The sequence below is a fragment of the Falco naumanni genome, chromosome 1 (assembly GCF_017639655.2).
Source record: "Falco naumanni isolate bFalNau1 chromosome 1, bFalNau1.pat, whole genome shotgun sequence".
Lineage (NCBI taxonomy): Eukaryota > Metazoa > Chordata > Aves > Falconiformes > Falconidae > Falco > Falco naumanni.
Window position 1 is genome coordinate 57,338,514 of NC_054054.1, and position 15,648 is coordinate 57,354,161.

The window sequence follows — 15,648 nt, forward strand, 5'->3', positions numbered from 1 at the left end:
GGTGAGCAGGCGGCCATGCAGGGGCCTGGCTACCAGCCCAGGCCACCCCACCACCCCAGCCCCCAGCGCGGGCCATGCTCCAGCGGCACTGGGAGCCAGGAACTGCAACATGGATGCACCGGGAGTCACAGCAGCCACCAGACAATGCTGTCTGGTATCTGCCGCTGGCTTTGACCTCCAGATACTCAAATTTTGCAGGTGAAACAACCTGAAATAGCAGCATATGCACACACAGACGATTACAAGCACTGCTTCAAATTACATCGGCTTGCAAGCACGGGTGAGGAGAAACTATCCCTTCAGGGGAGCAGTCTTCTGCGCAAGGTAGGCATGGAATGACATCTAATTCGGACTTCAGAGGTAGCAAGATTCCCATCTCTTGCTTGAAAGGGCAATCTCTTGCTCACTTGTTGTCTCGTTATTATTTTTATATTTAGGATACTAAACCATTATCCCCATTTCTTTCATGCTCGCTGATTTAAAAGACAAGCCGAAATGAAAAACGCCGCTTGGAAGGGAGCTACCTGTTCCGCAGCTGGGCAGCAGAAACGAACTGTGCTTCCACCTGACGGTTAAAACAGGAGAGCAGAACCCGCGGCTGGGCGGCGGGGGCGCGCCGGCCCCGGGCCGCAGGGGGGGCGCAGGGGGGGGGGTGCGGAGGGGGCGCAGGGGGGGCGCAGGGGGGGGCCGCGGCCTCGCACCGCCGAGGGGCGCAGCCCGGCTCCGCCCGCGCCTGGGCCGGGGCGTGAGGCGCCGCCAGCCGGCGCCAGGGCCGCGGGCAGGGGGCAACGCCGGGGCCGGTGGAGTGCCCAGAGCCGCCGGGCCCCGGCGCTAGGACCGGCCAGCGGGGCTACCCGGCCGCGCTATTTTTACTGCGGTATTTTCTGCATTCAGACTTTCCACGGCAGGCGGCCCGGGTCAGGGGATCCGCGCTGCCGAGGGAATCTGACGGGTCAGCCCCGCAAGAGTTATTTATAGAGGGGCGGGGGACAGCGGGAAGGGATGCGGCCGGCATCATGTTCTGCTGTCGCGGGGCTGCGGGCCGGGAACGGCACCGGCGAACCTGCCCCTCCCGGCCCTCTGCGGCGCCGGGCAGCGCGGCTGTGGCGGGGGCAGGCCGGGCCGCCCGCTCGGAGCCCGCCCCGCGCAGAGCGGGCAGGCGGCGGGCACGGGGGCTGCGGCGTGAGTCGGCGGGGCGGCCACCTAGGCGAGGCCCTGACGCTCTTCCTTCCCTCTCCCCCCCCCCCCCCCCCCCGTCCATTTTTCCTCATATAGTCTCAGGAAGCGAGGGCCCACCTCACACACACACTAACCCCCCAGGTACGGATCCCAGCAGGTGGAGAGGGACTTCCATGCCCTGGCACCCAGATTGCGGCGCAGGACAGTTCTGGACCAAACCACACACCTTCACAGGATGAAAATTGGCTGCGGAAGGGTCACTAGGATTAAAAATACAGAAGCAATGAGGGTAGTCAAGCTGGAGCCTGTCCGGCCACTGTCTTCAGAGGTTCTGTGTGTGAAGACCTTTCCAAGGAGGATTTAAGCTTTCCTTGTCCTGCTGTGAAAATCCGTCACTTCACAAAAGTTTATCACCCACATTTCTCCCCGGGTGCTGGAAAGCTGTGCTTACCCAGCCTGCCACTTACAAGGTCTGTTTCATTTTGACAGGGAAAGAAACTGAGCAGAGTAGAAACATCAGTATTTCAAACTGCAGCCAGACTGCTCCCCCCCCGCCCCCCCCCCCCCCAAGCCCTGCTGCTTAACTATTTCATCCTGAAGGCATTTAAAAATCAGGAGGTGTCTGGCTGCCACACTGGGAAGGGCCTAGAACTGCCCTGCTGCTAGTGGCCTGACACCCACCCCTGCCAGACCCGGGCTGGCATTCAGAAACAAGGCGTTCATCTGGCCTGGAAGTATTTGCTGAGGATACCTAACACGCCGACAGGATTTGACTCTTCCTACACAGTGTGGTGGCAGCCGCCATCTTTTAAAACCTGGGCACACCACGAAATAGTGCCATTGTGTGTAACTGCGTCACAGAGCGAGCTTGCTGTTCAGCCTGAAAGCAGATGACCTGGTATCCACAGCCTCCTGGTCCAGGTGGGGTCAAAGCCACAGCTCCCATCTCTTAAGGGAGTGTCTGTGGTGCTTATGCTGTGCCTGATGTACTGGGGTGGCCTGAATCTGCTGGACCTCAGCGTGGCAGAGCCTCACACAGCCCCAACAGCCAGTAGGCCACACCGATGGAAGCACTGTATTCCCCCTTGTGTGCAAAGGATTTATTCAGAGTTCATAATTTGTTAGAGCAGTTGAGTAGTGATGAGCAGGAGCTGCTGGCTTTCTTTGCTGGGTGTAACCATCCCAACATTCCCTTGCATATTCTGCCTTCTCCTGGAAGGACTGTTCCCCTTGTAAATGAGATTTCTGTCTGGGTGTTTATCCACCTCAGCCTTTGCATGCAATCCTCGCTTGGCCGTGCAAGTAATGACAAGAAATTATGCGTCTGGCCATACATGGACTTAGTGTAACAGCAGGACAGTAATGTTCCTTGAGGGAGTGGAGTGCTAAGACCTAAACGTGTATATCAGCTTAGCAAATAAAAAAAAACCCAACCAACAATCCCAAAAAACAACCCAAAACCCCCAAACCTCCTACATTCAAGTCAGCCTGCATTTTAAAATAATTACTGGCACTGTTAACAGTCCTGGCTTTCATTTCTATCTGCAGACATCATCTAATACACAATTAACAGTTAAACAATAATACAGATATATTAAACTTCCCTGTGTGCATTGCACATTTTATAGAACACCTCCAATCGTGACATGTTTCAAAGCATCTTGTACTTTTGATTCACTGCACACTCAAGTTATCTACCACAAGCACACAGTTGAGTGCCAGCAAAGATTTCTGGAAAGGAAGGGAATGCTTTCTTCAGTATTTTATAGTCCCAGCTCCAGGAGACTGAGGAAAAACAATGTTTTGTCCTGATGGTCCCATAAGATACTAATAGGGCGCAAGTAGATTCCTCTAGTCTGGGTGAGTGAGCTATGCTGCCTGGCTCACTGCCCCGAGAGCCTTCTCAAGAAAATGAGTACTGGTGGCTTCCTTAAAAAATGCGTGCTGAGTGACAATTACATGTGAGGTTGAAAAGCCGAGCTTCCCCATGGGCAGAAGAACCCAGCTGTTGGGGTACCCTATAAATGGCAGATGGAGGAGGGAAAAAAGGTCGTGAGCATTTCCTTTCTCAAGGAGCTTTGGACATTGTTTGGGATTCCCCTGTCCCCTGGAGGAGTCCCCAGCTTCCTACCAAACCTTGACGTCCAAGACACTCAGGAGATGTCACCGGTTTTTATGAAGACACACAAGCATAGCGGTTCTATATTTCGCGGTATTGTTCCTTTATAGTTGTTTGGATTGCCTCGGTGGTATACTAATGCAATGCGGTCTGTGTCGCAGTACCTGAGAAGCTTATAATAGATCTCCAACTAGGGCATCCATTACAAAAACAAAGCTAGAGGATTACAGTTTAGTCCTGCTGACTTTGAGGAACACAGAAATGGCCTATGTGGCCATATGGAAAAGTCCATTCCCATATCTTTTACTGCTGAAAGCTAAACCTTCCCAAGGGACCCCATGAATGCATTTAAAAGCTCTAGATATTTGATTTCACTTAAGAGTTTTGCCATATCTGCCAGACTGCTAATAATTTAAAATAAAGGTTAATTAATTAATCCTCTGCCACGAAATGCATCCAATGATCCTGCATTTTAGGACAAGTGCAGCAACGATACTACTGAAGTATACTGCTGTACTTACAAACTTGTGAAACCCGCTGCTGTGTGCGCCATTGCGGCCGCGCACGGATCGGTGCGACAGCGCGGGGAGCCCCGCGCCCCCTCTTCAAGCGCTACGGCATCAGGCTCAGCACCCCGGCGGGGACCGGAGCCGGCCCTCCCGGGGGGCGCTCCCGCTCGCTCGCCGCGGGGCTCCCACCGCCACCGGGAGCGCTGCCCGCCGGGCTGAGCCCGGCCCCGCTGCTCACCTGCGGCCCCCGCCGCGCCTCCCCCGCCGACAGCGCCACCCGCTCCGGGGAGACACCTGCTCCCCGGCTGGGGGAGGGAAGGGCGGACGGGGGGGGTGACCCTGCGGGTTCGCACTAAGGCATCAGCCCCCCTCCCGTAAGGGCAGGCAAAGGATTCTCCTCCGCCCTCCGCCCCGCTCCTCCCAGGGGGTGCGCTGGGAGACTGCGAACACCCGCGCTATCGCCTCTGACACTTGCTGCCACCCAGGCTGCTGTTTCTCCCTGCAAGGATTCGCTGCCCGCCTCTGGGACCCTCCACGAGATGATCACCTCCCGTCGGTGGTGGCGGCCAGCGGTACCATCCCGCCGGACAGCCGTGGGAGGGCGTTGGGGCAGGGGCGGAGGAAGGGGAAGGAGGCCCCTCACCCGGCCTCGGGGCGCATCCGACGCGAGGGTAAACCCTGCCCCCGCTCGCTGGTCCGGGTGGCACTACGGCGCCGGGGGCGAGGGCACGGTGCGCCGGCTCCCCGGGAGCCCGGCCCCAGTGGGGCTGCCGCGGCCGTCGGGCCGGAGCCCAGGTCCAAACTTTGCTCTGGGCACATCCCGGCCGGACCTGCTGCCGTCGGGCTCGGCGCGACTCCTCCCCGCCCCTTCCAACGCCACGGCCACTAACGGGCACATCAGCCCCGGTGATCTTCCTCGCTGACTTCGGGAGAGGGCCGGGGGGAGGGCGCCGCTAAGCCCTTCGTGAAACGCTACCGGCGACCGGTTGTCACTGCGACTCACCTACACGCACAGCCGCCTAAGTTCCGACGCGGGAGCGCCCGGGGACAGCTCCACCGCGGCCTCCCGGGGACACGGCACCGACCCTGCCCGCGACCCGCTCCCCCTGCCCGCTCCGCCCCGCGCAGGGTGTGCGCCGCGCACGGGGGCTGCCGGCGGCCGCGTCCCCTCCTCCCGCCCGCCACCCCCGGCGGCCGGTGCCCCTGAGCGCGCTGCCCCCCGCCCGCAGCCCGGGGGTCGCCGAGCGCCGCAGCCAGCCGCCCGCGCAAGCCCCCGTCCCCGCGGTCCCCGGGCGGCCCCACGCGCGGAGGGCAGCGCCCTCGGGCTCGCCTTACCCGGTTGGCGGAGCGGACCTGCCGGTAGCGCTCCTCCTCCGCGGGCAGGGCAGGGAACTGTTGCATGGAGAGCATGCTCCGGCTGCGGCTGAACCCTCTCCACTTCGGCCGCCCCCCCCTTCTCTATCTCGGTCCCTGACAAGCCGCGGCCGCCCGCCTCCCGCACGTACACACTTGCGGGGCGGAGGGGCTCCGCATTTTGTCTGCTCGGCAGACTCCCCCTCCCCCCTCCTCCACCCAATAATAATAAACCTCGGCGAGAAGGCCGCCACATCCCCACCCCTTTTGCACACAAGGCTCTACCCCTTGGGGACAAGCTGAGAGACAGCCCACTTGCTCGTTTCGCCCTAAAGCCATCCCCGGGGGGGGCGGATGAGGTGGGCGCAGCCTTTGCCCCCCCGCCCGGCCTCCAGATAAAGGACGTCTCGTCACGCCGCGCTTCAGGTAGCAAGACGAGCCCGAGCCAGGGGCGATGCGCGGGGCAGAAACCCGCGGAGCTCGCCCCTCGCACCCCTCACCTTGGCTCGCTGGGGCTCTGCGGGGGCGAGCGGCCGGGGGGGCTGCGGGCTGCCGGGTGCGCGCTGGCGGCCGGGGCGGTGCGGGGACAGCCCCGCGCACGGACCCTCCGGCGCTCCCGGCCCGCCCAGTTCGGGGCACGGAGTTCGCGGCGGGGGATGGCGAGCCCGGGCCGGGCTGCCGGGTCAGTCCGTCCGCGGCTCTCGGGCGCCGGAGGACCCGCCTGCCTTCGGGATGCTCTTTATTTTACGTCGCGGTCGCGCAAAGGCTTTCGTTCCACCCCCGGGATGGGAAGTTTCGAGCCCACAGGGACCGCAAGGCTTTCCTCCGTGGCACGGTGGCTCGCCCCCGCCCCGCCCCGTCCTCCCGGTCTCCAGAGAGGGGCTGACAGGGCGCCGGGCGCTGCCGCCGGCACGGCAGAAGCGGAGGGGAAGGGGCTCCGGCGGGAGGAAGCTCGCCCGGAGCTGGCGACAGGTTTCTGCAGCTCCTTCCCCGCAGGGAGGCCCCGGCCCCCCGGTGGCAACCCTGTCGTGCCCCACATCCCTCCCGTGCGGGGAAGCGCTGAGGGGGACAGCGGAAGGATCCGTTCCCCCGGCCGTGACCGACCCCAGCGACCTGAGAGCTCTGCGGGTGTCTCCGTGATGTTACAAGCATCCTGAAGCAAAGCTCTGACGCCAAGAGACAAGTGCCGCCTGAAACTGCGAAAGGCAGAGCAAGTGCCCCACCCCCATGAGGCTTTTAAGACTTGCATGTCGATGTATTTGTCCCCTGTTCCCTGCATCCGCATCCGAAGGTGTCCAGGCTGCCTGAAGCCCAGGGCTGAGTACATAACGGAGCACACACGCTACCCAGGAATAACATAGCCAACGGGACAAAAAGCAGAATCGGGCGCTACCACAAAAGAAGCAGCTCAGTACCCTTCCAGAGAGCTGTCACTGCCACCACGGCTGGGTATCTGTAAAACAGAGAGGGTTCCAGTTCTTACTGCGCATGGTTCAGTGCTTCTGAAATGCTGTCATTCAAAATGCAAGTCAGAAAACACCCGAAAAATGTGAACCACCCCCTCAACATGAATATGGCTTCTATCCCTGGTCACCACTTTTGACTGTATCAGTAAGGATGATACCCCTCATCTAGAGCGTTTCTTTATGTATGTCTATGATAAACACTTCTTCCTAGCTTCTTTCCAGCTTCTCTTCCAGATATCTTTATTTCCATACCTCTGGATTTAGGCTTCTGGATTTACTGCAATGGGGCAGAGACTGAGCACTCTGCTGTTGGAGTGCTATCGTATGTAACTCCCACCCATGGTAATTCAGTCCTGCATTTTTTTCACCCAACAAAGCAAAGTCCCCTCTGGAGGAAAACTGGTTTTGTTTTTAAAACAATTGCACAAATAATAGGAAAAGCATGGAAAGAGACCAAAGCAAGAGCATTTATGCAAAAATCTTCAAACTGCTTAATGTAAACCGTTTCATTTAGTTCATATACCCCTCTTCTGCTTTGATTTCATCCCATTACCAATCGTTAGCTATGGGTATTTAAGTTGCTCCCTTTTCTTGCTTCATGAATGTAAATTTTTATTTATGTCTGACCTTGTCATTCAATTAAATCAATCACTAAAGAATTATAAAATGAAGATACTGTAGTGGTCTGTATTTTGTAGTAGTGGTCAGATATTTCATGCTGTAGTGCTGATACAGAGGAACCAAACTATAATTCATCACTTATTACAGTATTTTACACAGATTAGTTAGCCCTGACAAAAAATTACAGTAAGAACAACCAAGAACTGAAATCCAAGAGGTGCAGTACATGGCTCAGACTGCAAAGCCAGCTTGGCCTTGGATGGAGAATGTCTTCTCTCCAGCAGTAGAACTGTGAATTCCAATCCCCAAACCAACCTGGACTCCTAATCTCATACTAATTTCCTCAGGTGGAGGAGCCATTCAAATAGCAGTTTCACAACTACAAGGTTCACCCGCAGTGTACAGCACACAGAGAAAGCCTAAGCCCAGTTCTGGTTTTGTTGGCAATTTCATGGAAATCGCCGCATGAGAAACAATTATTTAGATTAAATACTACTTGGTTGAATTAAGCCACAGTTCCCTCAGAGTATGACTTATTTCTAGACATCCGCCACTTAGCCTACTTTATGACTGACTTTAATATATCACAGAGCTCATATTGATAAAACATCCATATCAGAAGCTTGTTTTCTGGCAGCATGGCACATAAACATTGTAATGCAGTCCAAAGAATTCATTAACATGTAACGATTAGTGGAAAGAAGCAAGCATGTCTCATTATTTTGTAACTATGTGACTTCATTTGTTTTTTCTCTAATTTTACCTTGCATTTCCCTTCCTAGTAAATACAGACCACTACAGTATCTTCATTTTATAATTCTTTAGTGATTGATTTAATTGAATGACAAGGTCAGACATAAATAAAAATTTACATTCATGAAGCAAGAAAAGGGAGCAACTTAAATACCCATAGCTAACTACTGGTAATGGGATGAAATCAAAGCAGAAAAAGGGGTATCTGAACTAAATGAAACTCAGGACAGGGCTGCCCACGGACTGCCCACGCGAGAACACCCCACGCTCATGCACGCACCAGGGAGCAGCTACCACGCTCATCAAGCTTCCACTGCCTGGCACAGGAACATCCTCAGACCAAGCATCTCTGTGCTCTAGCCCAAGATCTAACCCAACTCATCACTCTCAGAAAAGCTGGCATATAGCAGGTATGCTTTGGAGCCAGAACTACTGAGATTATAAACTCAGGAGTTCAGTGCTTTAAAGCCACAATCAAGCACAGAAGGTTTTATGAACAAGTTTTGGTGCTATCTGCGTAGTAACATTTCCTTCTCTAGTAGTGAAGGTCATAACAAATGTCTAATAAATAAATTGTATTTTCCCATATGAAGCAAAAAAAAATTAATCTAAGTTCTTCCCAATTTGTTTCATCTTAATCTACTTCTCCAACCCATTCTTGCAATTTTGTCAGAGCAGTAACATGAAGGAACATGATTATGTCACCCCAGCAACAATCGGAGCCGTAAGAGCTATTACTGCCAGAGAAGGTAACAAAAAATATGCCTAAAACTTCCACTGCAGTACGTCAGCTGTCATATCCAGAAGTTTGCTGCTTTACCACACCAGTCTTTGAGAACAATTTTTCAAGTTGTTTTTGATGTGTTTATTGTCTGACTTGATTGTTACATTAAATTAACACACACAATGGCTTTGTTAGTGTTACAGGGAACAAACTTGTCCAAGGAGGTTCCAATCCAAAATACATTGACAGCTTGTAAGCCTTGGTTCTGCGGAAAGATGAACGCTCATCAGAATGCATTCAGAATGAGGAAAAGCCCCCCACAGGTTTTTTTCATTTTACACATAGCTAAATACTCTGCGTGCTAAGCATCCTCATCATCAAGCTTTTCTCTCTCTAATTTCCCTTCAAAAGCAGGTCAGATTATAACATTTGTTTTAACGTTTACTTACCAATATGCATTTTTCAGTAAACTGCTAGCATGCAAAGTATTTGCTTTTACATTATGTAACAACGCATTCAATTTAAATTATTAACACTCCCCCACCTTCGGTTCACTATTTCCTTTCTAACTACCATCTTTCATTTGTACTGAATAACAGAAGATGATTTTACCTGTACCTTTTGCTTCAAAGCATATCATGCTTGCAACACGCAGCTCAAACAAAAAAAAAAAAAGGCAAAAAGTTAACTGCCAAAAGAATTTAAAAAACAAGTAAAACCCAGTGATTTATTAAACTGCAGACTGTTTGAACCCCCACAATTTTTTTATGCCAAGAAACAAATATCTGGTTCAGCAGGCAACCAACAGAGTGCAAATGACTCAGATGGCTGGATAAGATACACAGAATTATTCTGAGTAAAATTTCAAGAATAGATATGTCTCTTACGTGCAAGATTCAGGAAAAATATAAATCCTTTAAGAAAGGGAATATGCCTACTCTCACACACATTTCTATGAATGGAATGAATTTTTAAAGACTGATGTGCTTTCTTATTATAATAAAGATGAACAATGAGAAGCAAGTCTTTTCCTCTCCAATATTTCACACATATTCTGCAAGATATGCAGAAAAAACCACCAAGAACTACTTCAAACGTAACTCAAATGCAGTTCATTTTTATAGCTCTATGGAGAGATTTCTTCTCTTTGCTGTAAAGACGAGGATAAACTTTCCATTGTACTCGTTTTAAAGAAAAAGCTAGGAATAATTAGAAAAATGAATTACAGTCTTGTAACATAAAAGCTGTTTCCACAACGGTCTCATTCATATCAATCTGCATATTTCAGCCATAAAGGTATCTTTTTGTATTTTTGGACAATACACCACATTTTACTTCAGCTGAACAAAAATCTCTTCTTTTTCTCTTGGTGACAGCAGAGTTACTGGCATAGGCAGTCACAGAACAGCATCACCTCACTTGGTTAAAGAAACAATATTTATATATGGAATTATCTTCCAGGCATTAATATTACAGAAAAGAGTTAAGGTAACAATATGGAAAATTGTTTATTCCCTATACTGGAAAATAAAGAGAATTCAGAGATGCAACTGTCATTGCCTACAACTTTATAAACTAATGTCCTGACACATGAAAGAATTAGTACACATTTCTAAAAAGTTAAGAAAACCCCATAAAATACTATCAAATAGCAGCAACCCATGCTATATACTGTCAAGTTTTCCTCACTTCTCTTTGCTTTTCTCCAAACTTAGGTGAAAAATCAAAAAGTAACTGATTTTATCCCCATTTTGTCAATTTACGTAATCTAAAAGCTACTGCCTTTTGCAACTTTTCTGGTTGGGGTTTTGGGGTTTTTTTTGTTCGTATTGGTTTGTTTTTTTTCTTTTGCTGCTAAACCATAACTACAATTGGATATCAGCTCAGATTAATACTGGGTCCTTTTACAAGTGGGCCAAAATCAACCATAAGAGCTTTCAAACAAACTGCAATCTTCTCTACTAATTCACAGAAATGGTCCCACTGCTTTTGCAGGATTTGCGATGAAATTATACATCTGAATTACAAGGGCAACGTAATGCTCTTTGGCTTTGTACCTCATCTTTCACAGGATCTTCTAAGCACTCTTCAGTTACCCACAATGCTCGAGTATCAGCATAAAATTTCCAGCAGAGATTTAAAAATTCAGTTTTCTAATCTCTGCCACTGCTGAATTTAACTTGCAGTCCCTCAGCTGAGACAATGTAGCTTCTCTCATAATCTTGAAGGTGTATGAATCTTTCAGTTCTACCAACCAGCAATGGTATCCTGAAGCAAGGTACTCTAAACTGTCAGTAAGAAAATATTTAAACATTTAAGAAATTAGCTAGATAGTTTATACATGATTAGCAAGTACCATCCCGATGGCTTCAGAGTGACATACACTTGTGTTGTTACGCTATTCAATTATGATTTTGCACACCTACACAAATATCCAAATGTAATTTTTACCTATATAAATAGTCAAGTGATGCTCTAAGTTCAATTTCAAATTGCTTTTCTGTCACTGGCAACGGGGGCAGTGATAAGAACACACCCCTGCACCCTGAAACTACTTTGTATCTATGTTCTGCATATGCATCTGCTCACTAAGTGAAGTTTTCAATTGGTTTGATTTTTGAGGAAATAAGAGTGCGTGCATGTGTGTGTGTCTCTGTGTGTGAACAACCAGAAAACAAACCCCAGTCTGTAAGGAGGTCCATTTTATTCTTTGTGATGCAGTTGACTTGAAGGACAGTTCACATTTCCTTTTTCTGAACAAAGTTCTGACATGAGGCCCCAGAATACTCAAATCTAAGTGATCTGAAGTTCCCCGTTAGCTGCTGTAATTAAAACTGACATTAAGCACAGAAATTGTGTAATACAATATAAAGACTAGCATAAGAATACTAATCTTCAATAAACCACTAAATTGATTTTACAGGAAACATTCAATAAAGTATTTATACTAAGCTATTTTTAATATTATGAAATGGAGACAAGGAAAAGCAACACAACATATTAATAGAAGAGATGTTAACGGATCTCAGTCAGATGAACTATATCAGCACTTCAGCATAGACTAAAATCTACTATTACTTTCAGTGTCTGAAATTAGTTTTGTGATATAATAACACAAAAGGTGACATCTCTTCCCTCCTCTCCATTTTTCTTGACAAACAGTATACCTATATAATCTATGCATATTGAGTTTTGTTACACACAGACTAACATTCTAGGAATAATAGCTACCTAAAATCCAGCTGCTGAGGTATATTAAATATTGAGTTGTTTCAGTCGTTGTAGACCATAAGCCATGCAACCATCACAACAGCAACTCCGAACATTGGCAGCATAATGAGGTTCTTGTATTTTTGCCATGATGATTGTTCAACTTCTACTTCATCCTTTCTTTTTTTATTCTTTCTTCGCCCTTTTAATCTGTTTTCAAAAGCTTCCAGTTCAGCCTAGATGAAGAAAACCAGACGCACTTGACATTTATGTCAGAATTAAAAACCAAGAAAACTTGCAGATTTTAAATAACATTCCCCAAACCCATTTTATAAAAATAACTGGCAGCCAGCGGAAGTTATGCATCTCTTGCAGATGAGGTGGTAGCACTATATCCCATGGTTACAAAGCACTGCTTCCAACTATTAAACCATTGTTTAGTTTCCTATAAAAAACATTGCCAGTAACACAACCAACATTAGATTTTTAACTCAGCCTGAATACGTTAAGCCAAAATGCTAAAAATAAACAAAACCATAATCTATCGTCTTTCTCCCAATTCTTTATATTTTGCACACTCAGCTAAATTTTAGATTAATAGCTATAATCGTAGATATGCACAAAAAAATTCCATTTGTTAAGTGTTGTAACTTAATACTTAGTCACTCATACATAGACCACAGTAGGTATATAGCATCCTTCAAAAGAAAGCACACGGCCTTAATCCCAAATATGAAGAAAAGCGACTGGAAAAATAAGAATGCCAAGCTCCCATCCAGAACACCAGTTTCAGGGCGATGCCTGGAATGAACAGCAGGATCCTCTGATCCCTGTTCCTCATCCCCCTCCACATCCTTTTAAAAGGTTATCAAGGTACAGACAAAACTTATTTTAGGGTACAAAGCTGAAATAAAACTGGAATTCGGCAGCTTGGAACAAAGAGTGTGAGACTGGGATGAGGTTCCAACAAGAGGCCATCTAATTGACTGGAAAATCAGAAAAGATGCTTTAAAGAAGACTTGAGATAGACTAAAACCAAAGTCCAACGATTACCTGGATTTTTGGGTAGACATGTCAGCTACCAGAGACAGCATGGGACAAGGAGCTAGGGAGCAGAAAGACTAGGTGAAATGAAAGAGAGTGGAGAGATGGGAGCAGCAGAGCACAGCAAGCTGGGACTGCCTCTGCAACAGGCACAAGATTGAGCTGAAGCAGCGGAAATGTGGAGAGTGAACAGAGATGAAGCCTGGCCATGAGAGGAAATAAATCTACATGACTACTACTGCAGTGCTGCCAGGAAGAGAGGGACTAAGACAATAAGGTAGGTGCATTAAAGAAACAATAATAAGACTGTTTTGGGAAATGGGCAGAGTAGTCCAGTAAATATAATTTTCCTTTGGAACTGAAAATTGCCTGATGTCTGGTTTTCCTCCACTGACAGCAAACATTTGTCAGTTTCACAAAGTGGATCTCACTTCCCTTCTTGTGCCAGATACCACTGTTCACGGGAGAAAGGGACCCGTTTTGATGTCTATTCCTTTGTACTTAATAAAGGCAAAAATTGTTGGCACTTCTCTGACAATACGGGAGAAAAGTTCAGATAAAGTTCCATAGCCAGCTATTTGAAACAAGATTACTTTCAACTACCTAATCCTCCTTTAGAAAAGCAAAGTATTTTAATGAAACGGTTTTTCAAAATCCAAAATCTGGAGGCAAGTACAGAGTTCTCTTCAAGGTTTTATAGATAACATGGCAGTATTTCCTTTTCCACAGACACTAAAGAAAATTTAGGGTTATTATATACTTGTGATCTCTAAGTTTTGAAAGCAGAGTGCTTCATGAATTGCAGTAATCTGAATTAAAATACAGGGCTCCAACAATTATGTAACAGGTACTGAATTGCTTTCCTAGTGATCTTTATAAAACCCCAGCTAAAAATAAGTACATCATAAAAAACCCAAAACACACAATGAAAAAAGGTTCGTGGGCACAGAATGAGAAAGAAGCCATCACTATCCTTGAAAAGCTACCTACGGATTTTATGTAACTGTCATCATTCCCAAAGTGTCACCTCAATGATTTCTGAACAATAAAGTATGGTTGTGCCCAGTTTTCAAACTACCTTAATTTTTCAAGCTAAACAAGCTCAAGCTTTCCAATTAGAGTAAGAACTTATTTGTGTATACACAAATTAAAAGTAAACCAAAATGCATTTATTTAAACTGCATACTCAAAATAATTTGATGCCAGATGATGATGAGTTAACTGTTGCTCAGGTACTGGATTTTGCTCCTTCATGTGTTATTCTCTATACTTTCCCTGCAGCAAAAGTAGCAGCAGCTCCATGGGAAAATGTAGCTAAATGAACACAAGTAGCAGGGGCTATATAGACACAAAGTGTGTATCCTGAAATTGCAGGTCTTGTATTTTACAGGGGAGTGGCAGGCACACTTGACTTTTGTAACTTCTAAAGAGCTGTTCAAAAAAAAAATTCTAAGAAAAAAAAGGAAATGAAATCTTTCATACAACTCTCAAACTACAACTCAAATTTGAGACCTCAATGTTCAGTATTTAAACTCTTGATTATTACCAATTAGCTCAAAAATGTAACCAAATCTTTTACACCAGAGTGGGACAGAAAGAGAGCTTGGTCTGAATCGTTAAATAATCAAAGCACTGATCTTTTTTCCACCTCTGGCAATTGGGAAAACCCTGGGCTCACAGGGTGCCTCTGAGTTAGAAGCAGAGAGGAAGTCTGGCTGCTAGGACCACGACAAGAAGCCTAACCAAGCCATTTCCCTTCCACTAAGAAACAAGTAATCCCATCTGCAAATGATATTAGCAGAAGCTGCTACCAGATATAGCAAATACCAAAATACAAATGCACAGACTTGCCAGAGAACTAATTTGTATATTCATATTTAATGAAGTATTAATCAAAACAGGTCTCATGAAGCTGAACAGATGAACTGTCTATATAAAAAGCACTAATGAGATCAGGAAGGCGGTCCAAGATGCAAACTTTTGTCAGAAGGGAGTATACTCAACAAATATATACTCTTAATGTGACCTGACACCCTACGATAGTGATGTCCTCCAAACTGCATCACCAGATGGCAGATTATGAGATCAAACCAGAAGGGAATCAATTTTAGATAAAAGGCTGCAGTAGCTGAGGTTAGTGCTTGCGTGCAAAATCTAAAGCCTGTTTATTAGTTACTGTTGTCCTACTGTGCTATGTAAGTGCCCACTCTTAATTAACCTTTTGGTAGGCTTGGTTATGTATAGATGAAGTTTTCTATCCCTGAACAGAAGCTGCATCCATCACAAAACACGTACACAGAAGCAGTTGCCATATATTGCACCAGGGTACTGGCTGGGCTGTGAGACTTCAGCGAATGTAGAAGTAGAAAGCAACGGTGGCATGACTGCAGAGAGAAATCACTGCTGAAGAATCAAGCTAAAATTAATGTCGCACACTGTGCTGGTGGAGTGAATCCGCCAGAGTTTCAGAACAACCTCATTACCAAGACTTTACAAACGGGACTATTAAGTTAAGTGATTTTGAGGCAGCAACCATTAGTAACTGGGATGCCTTCTGGAATGCATGAACACACTACTGGTGCAATACAAACACCAGCAACTTTGAATTTCTAGTGCTAGAATTGTAAGCGTGTTCTTTACAGGTGTAAATATCCGTTAGTGCACTTCAAT

General features: G+C 47.4%; 2 protein-coding genes across 2 annotated transcripts in view; both read right to left on the minus strand.

Moving 5' to 3' along the window:
* The window catches only part of CORIN (corin, serine peptidase), a 149,293-nt gene extending 144,076 nt beyond the window's left edge, over positions 1–5,217 (minus strand). Inside the window, 1 exon segment of the mRNA XM_040600424.1 lies at positions 5,143–5,217. Coding sequence (XP_040456358.1) covers positions 5,143–5,217 — 75 coding nt within the window.
* A 6,194-nt stretch (positions 5,218–11,411) lies between these two features.
* NFXL1 (nuclear transcription factor, X-box binding like 1) overlaps positions 11,412–15,648 on the minus strand; it is a 47,474-nt gene continuing 43,237 nt past the window's right edge. The window contains exon 22 of the mRNA XM_040595072.1: positions 11,412–12,170. Within this exon, the coding sequence (XP_040451006.1) occupies positions 11,997–12,170 (174 nt within the window). The 3' untranslated portion in view covers positions 11,412–11,996. The remainder of the gene's footprint in view (positions 12,171–15,648) is intronic.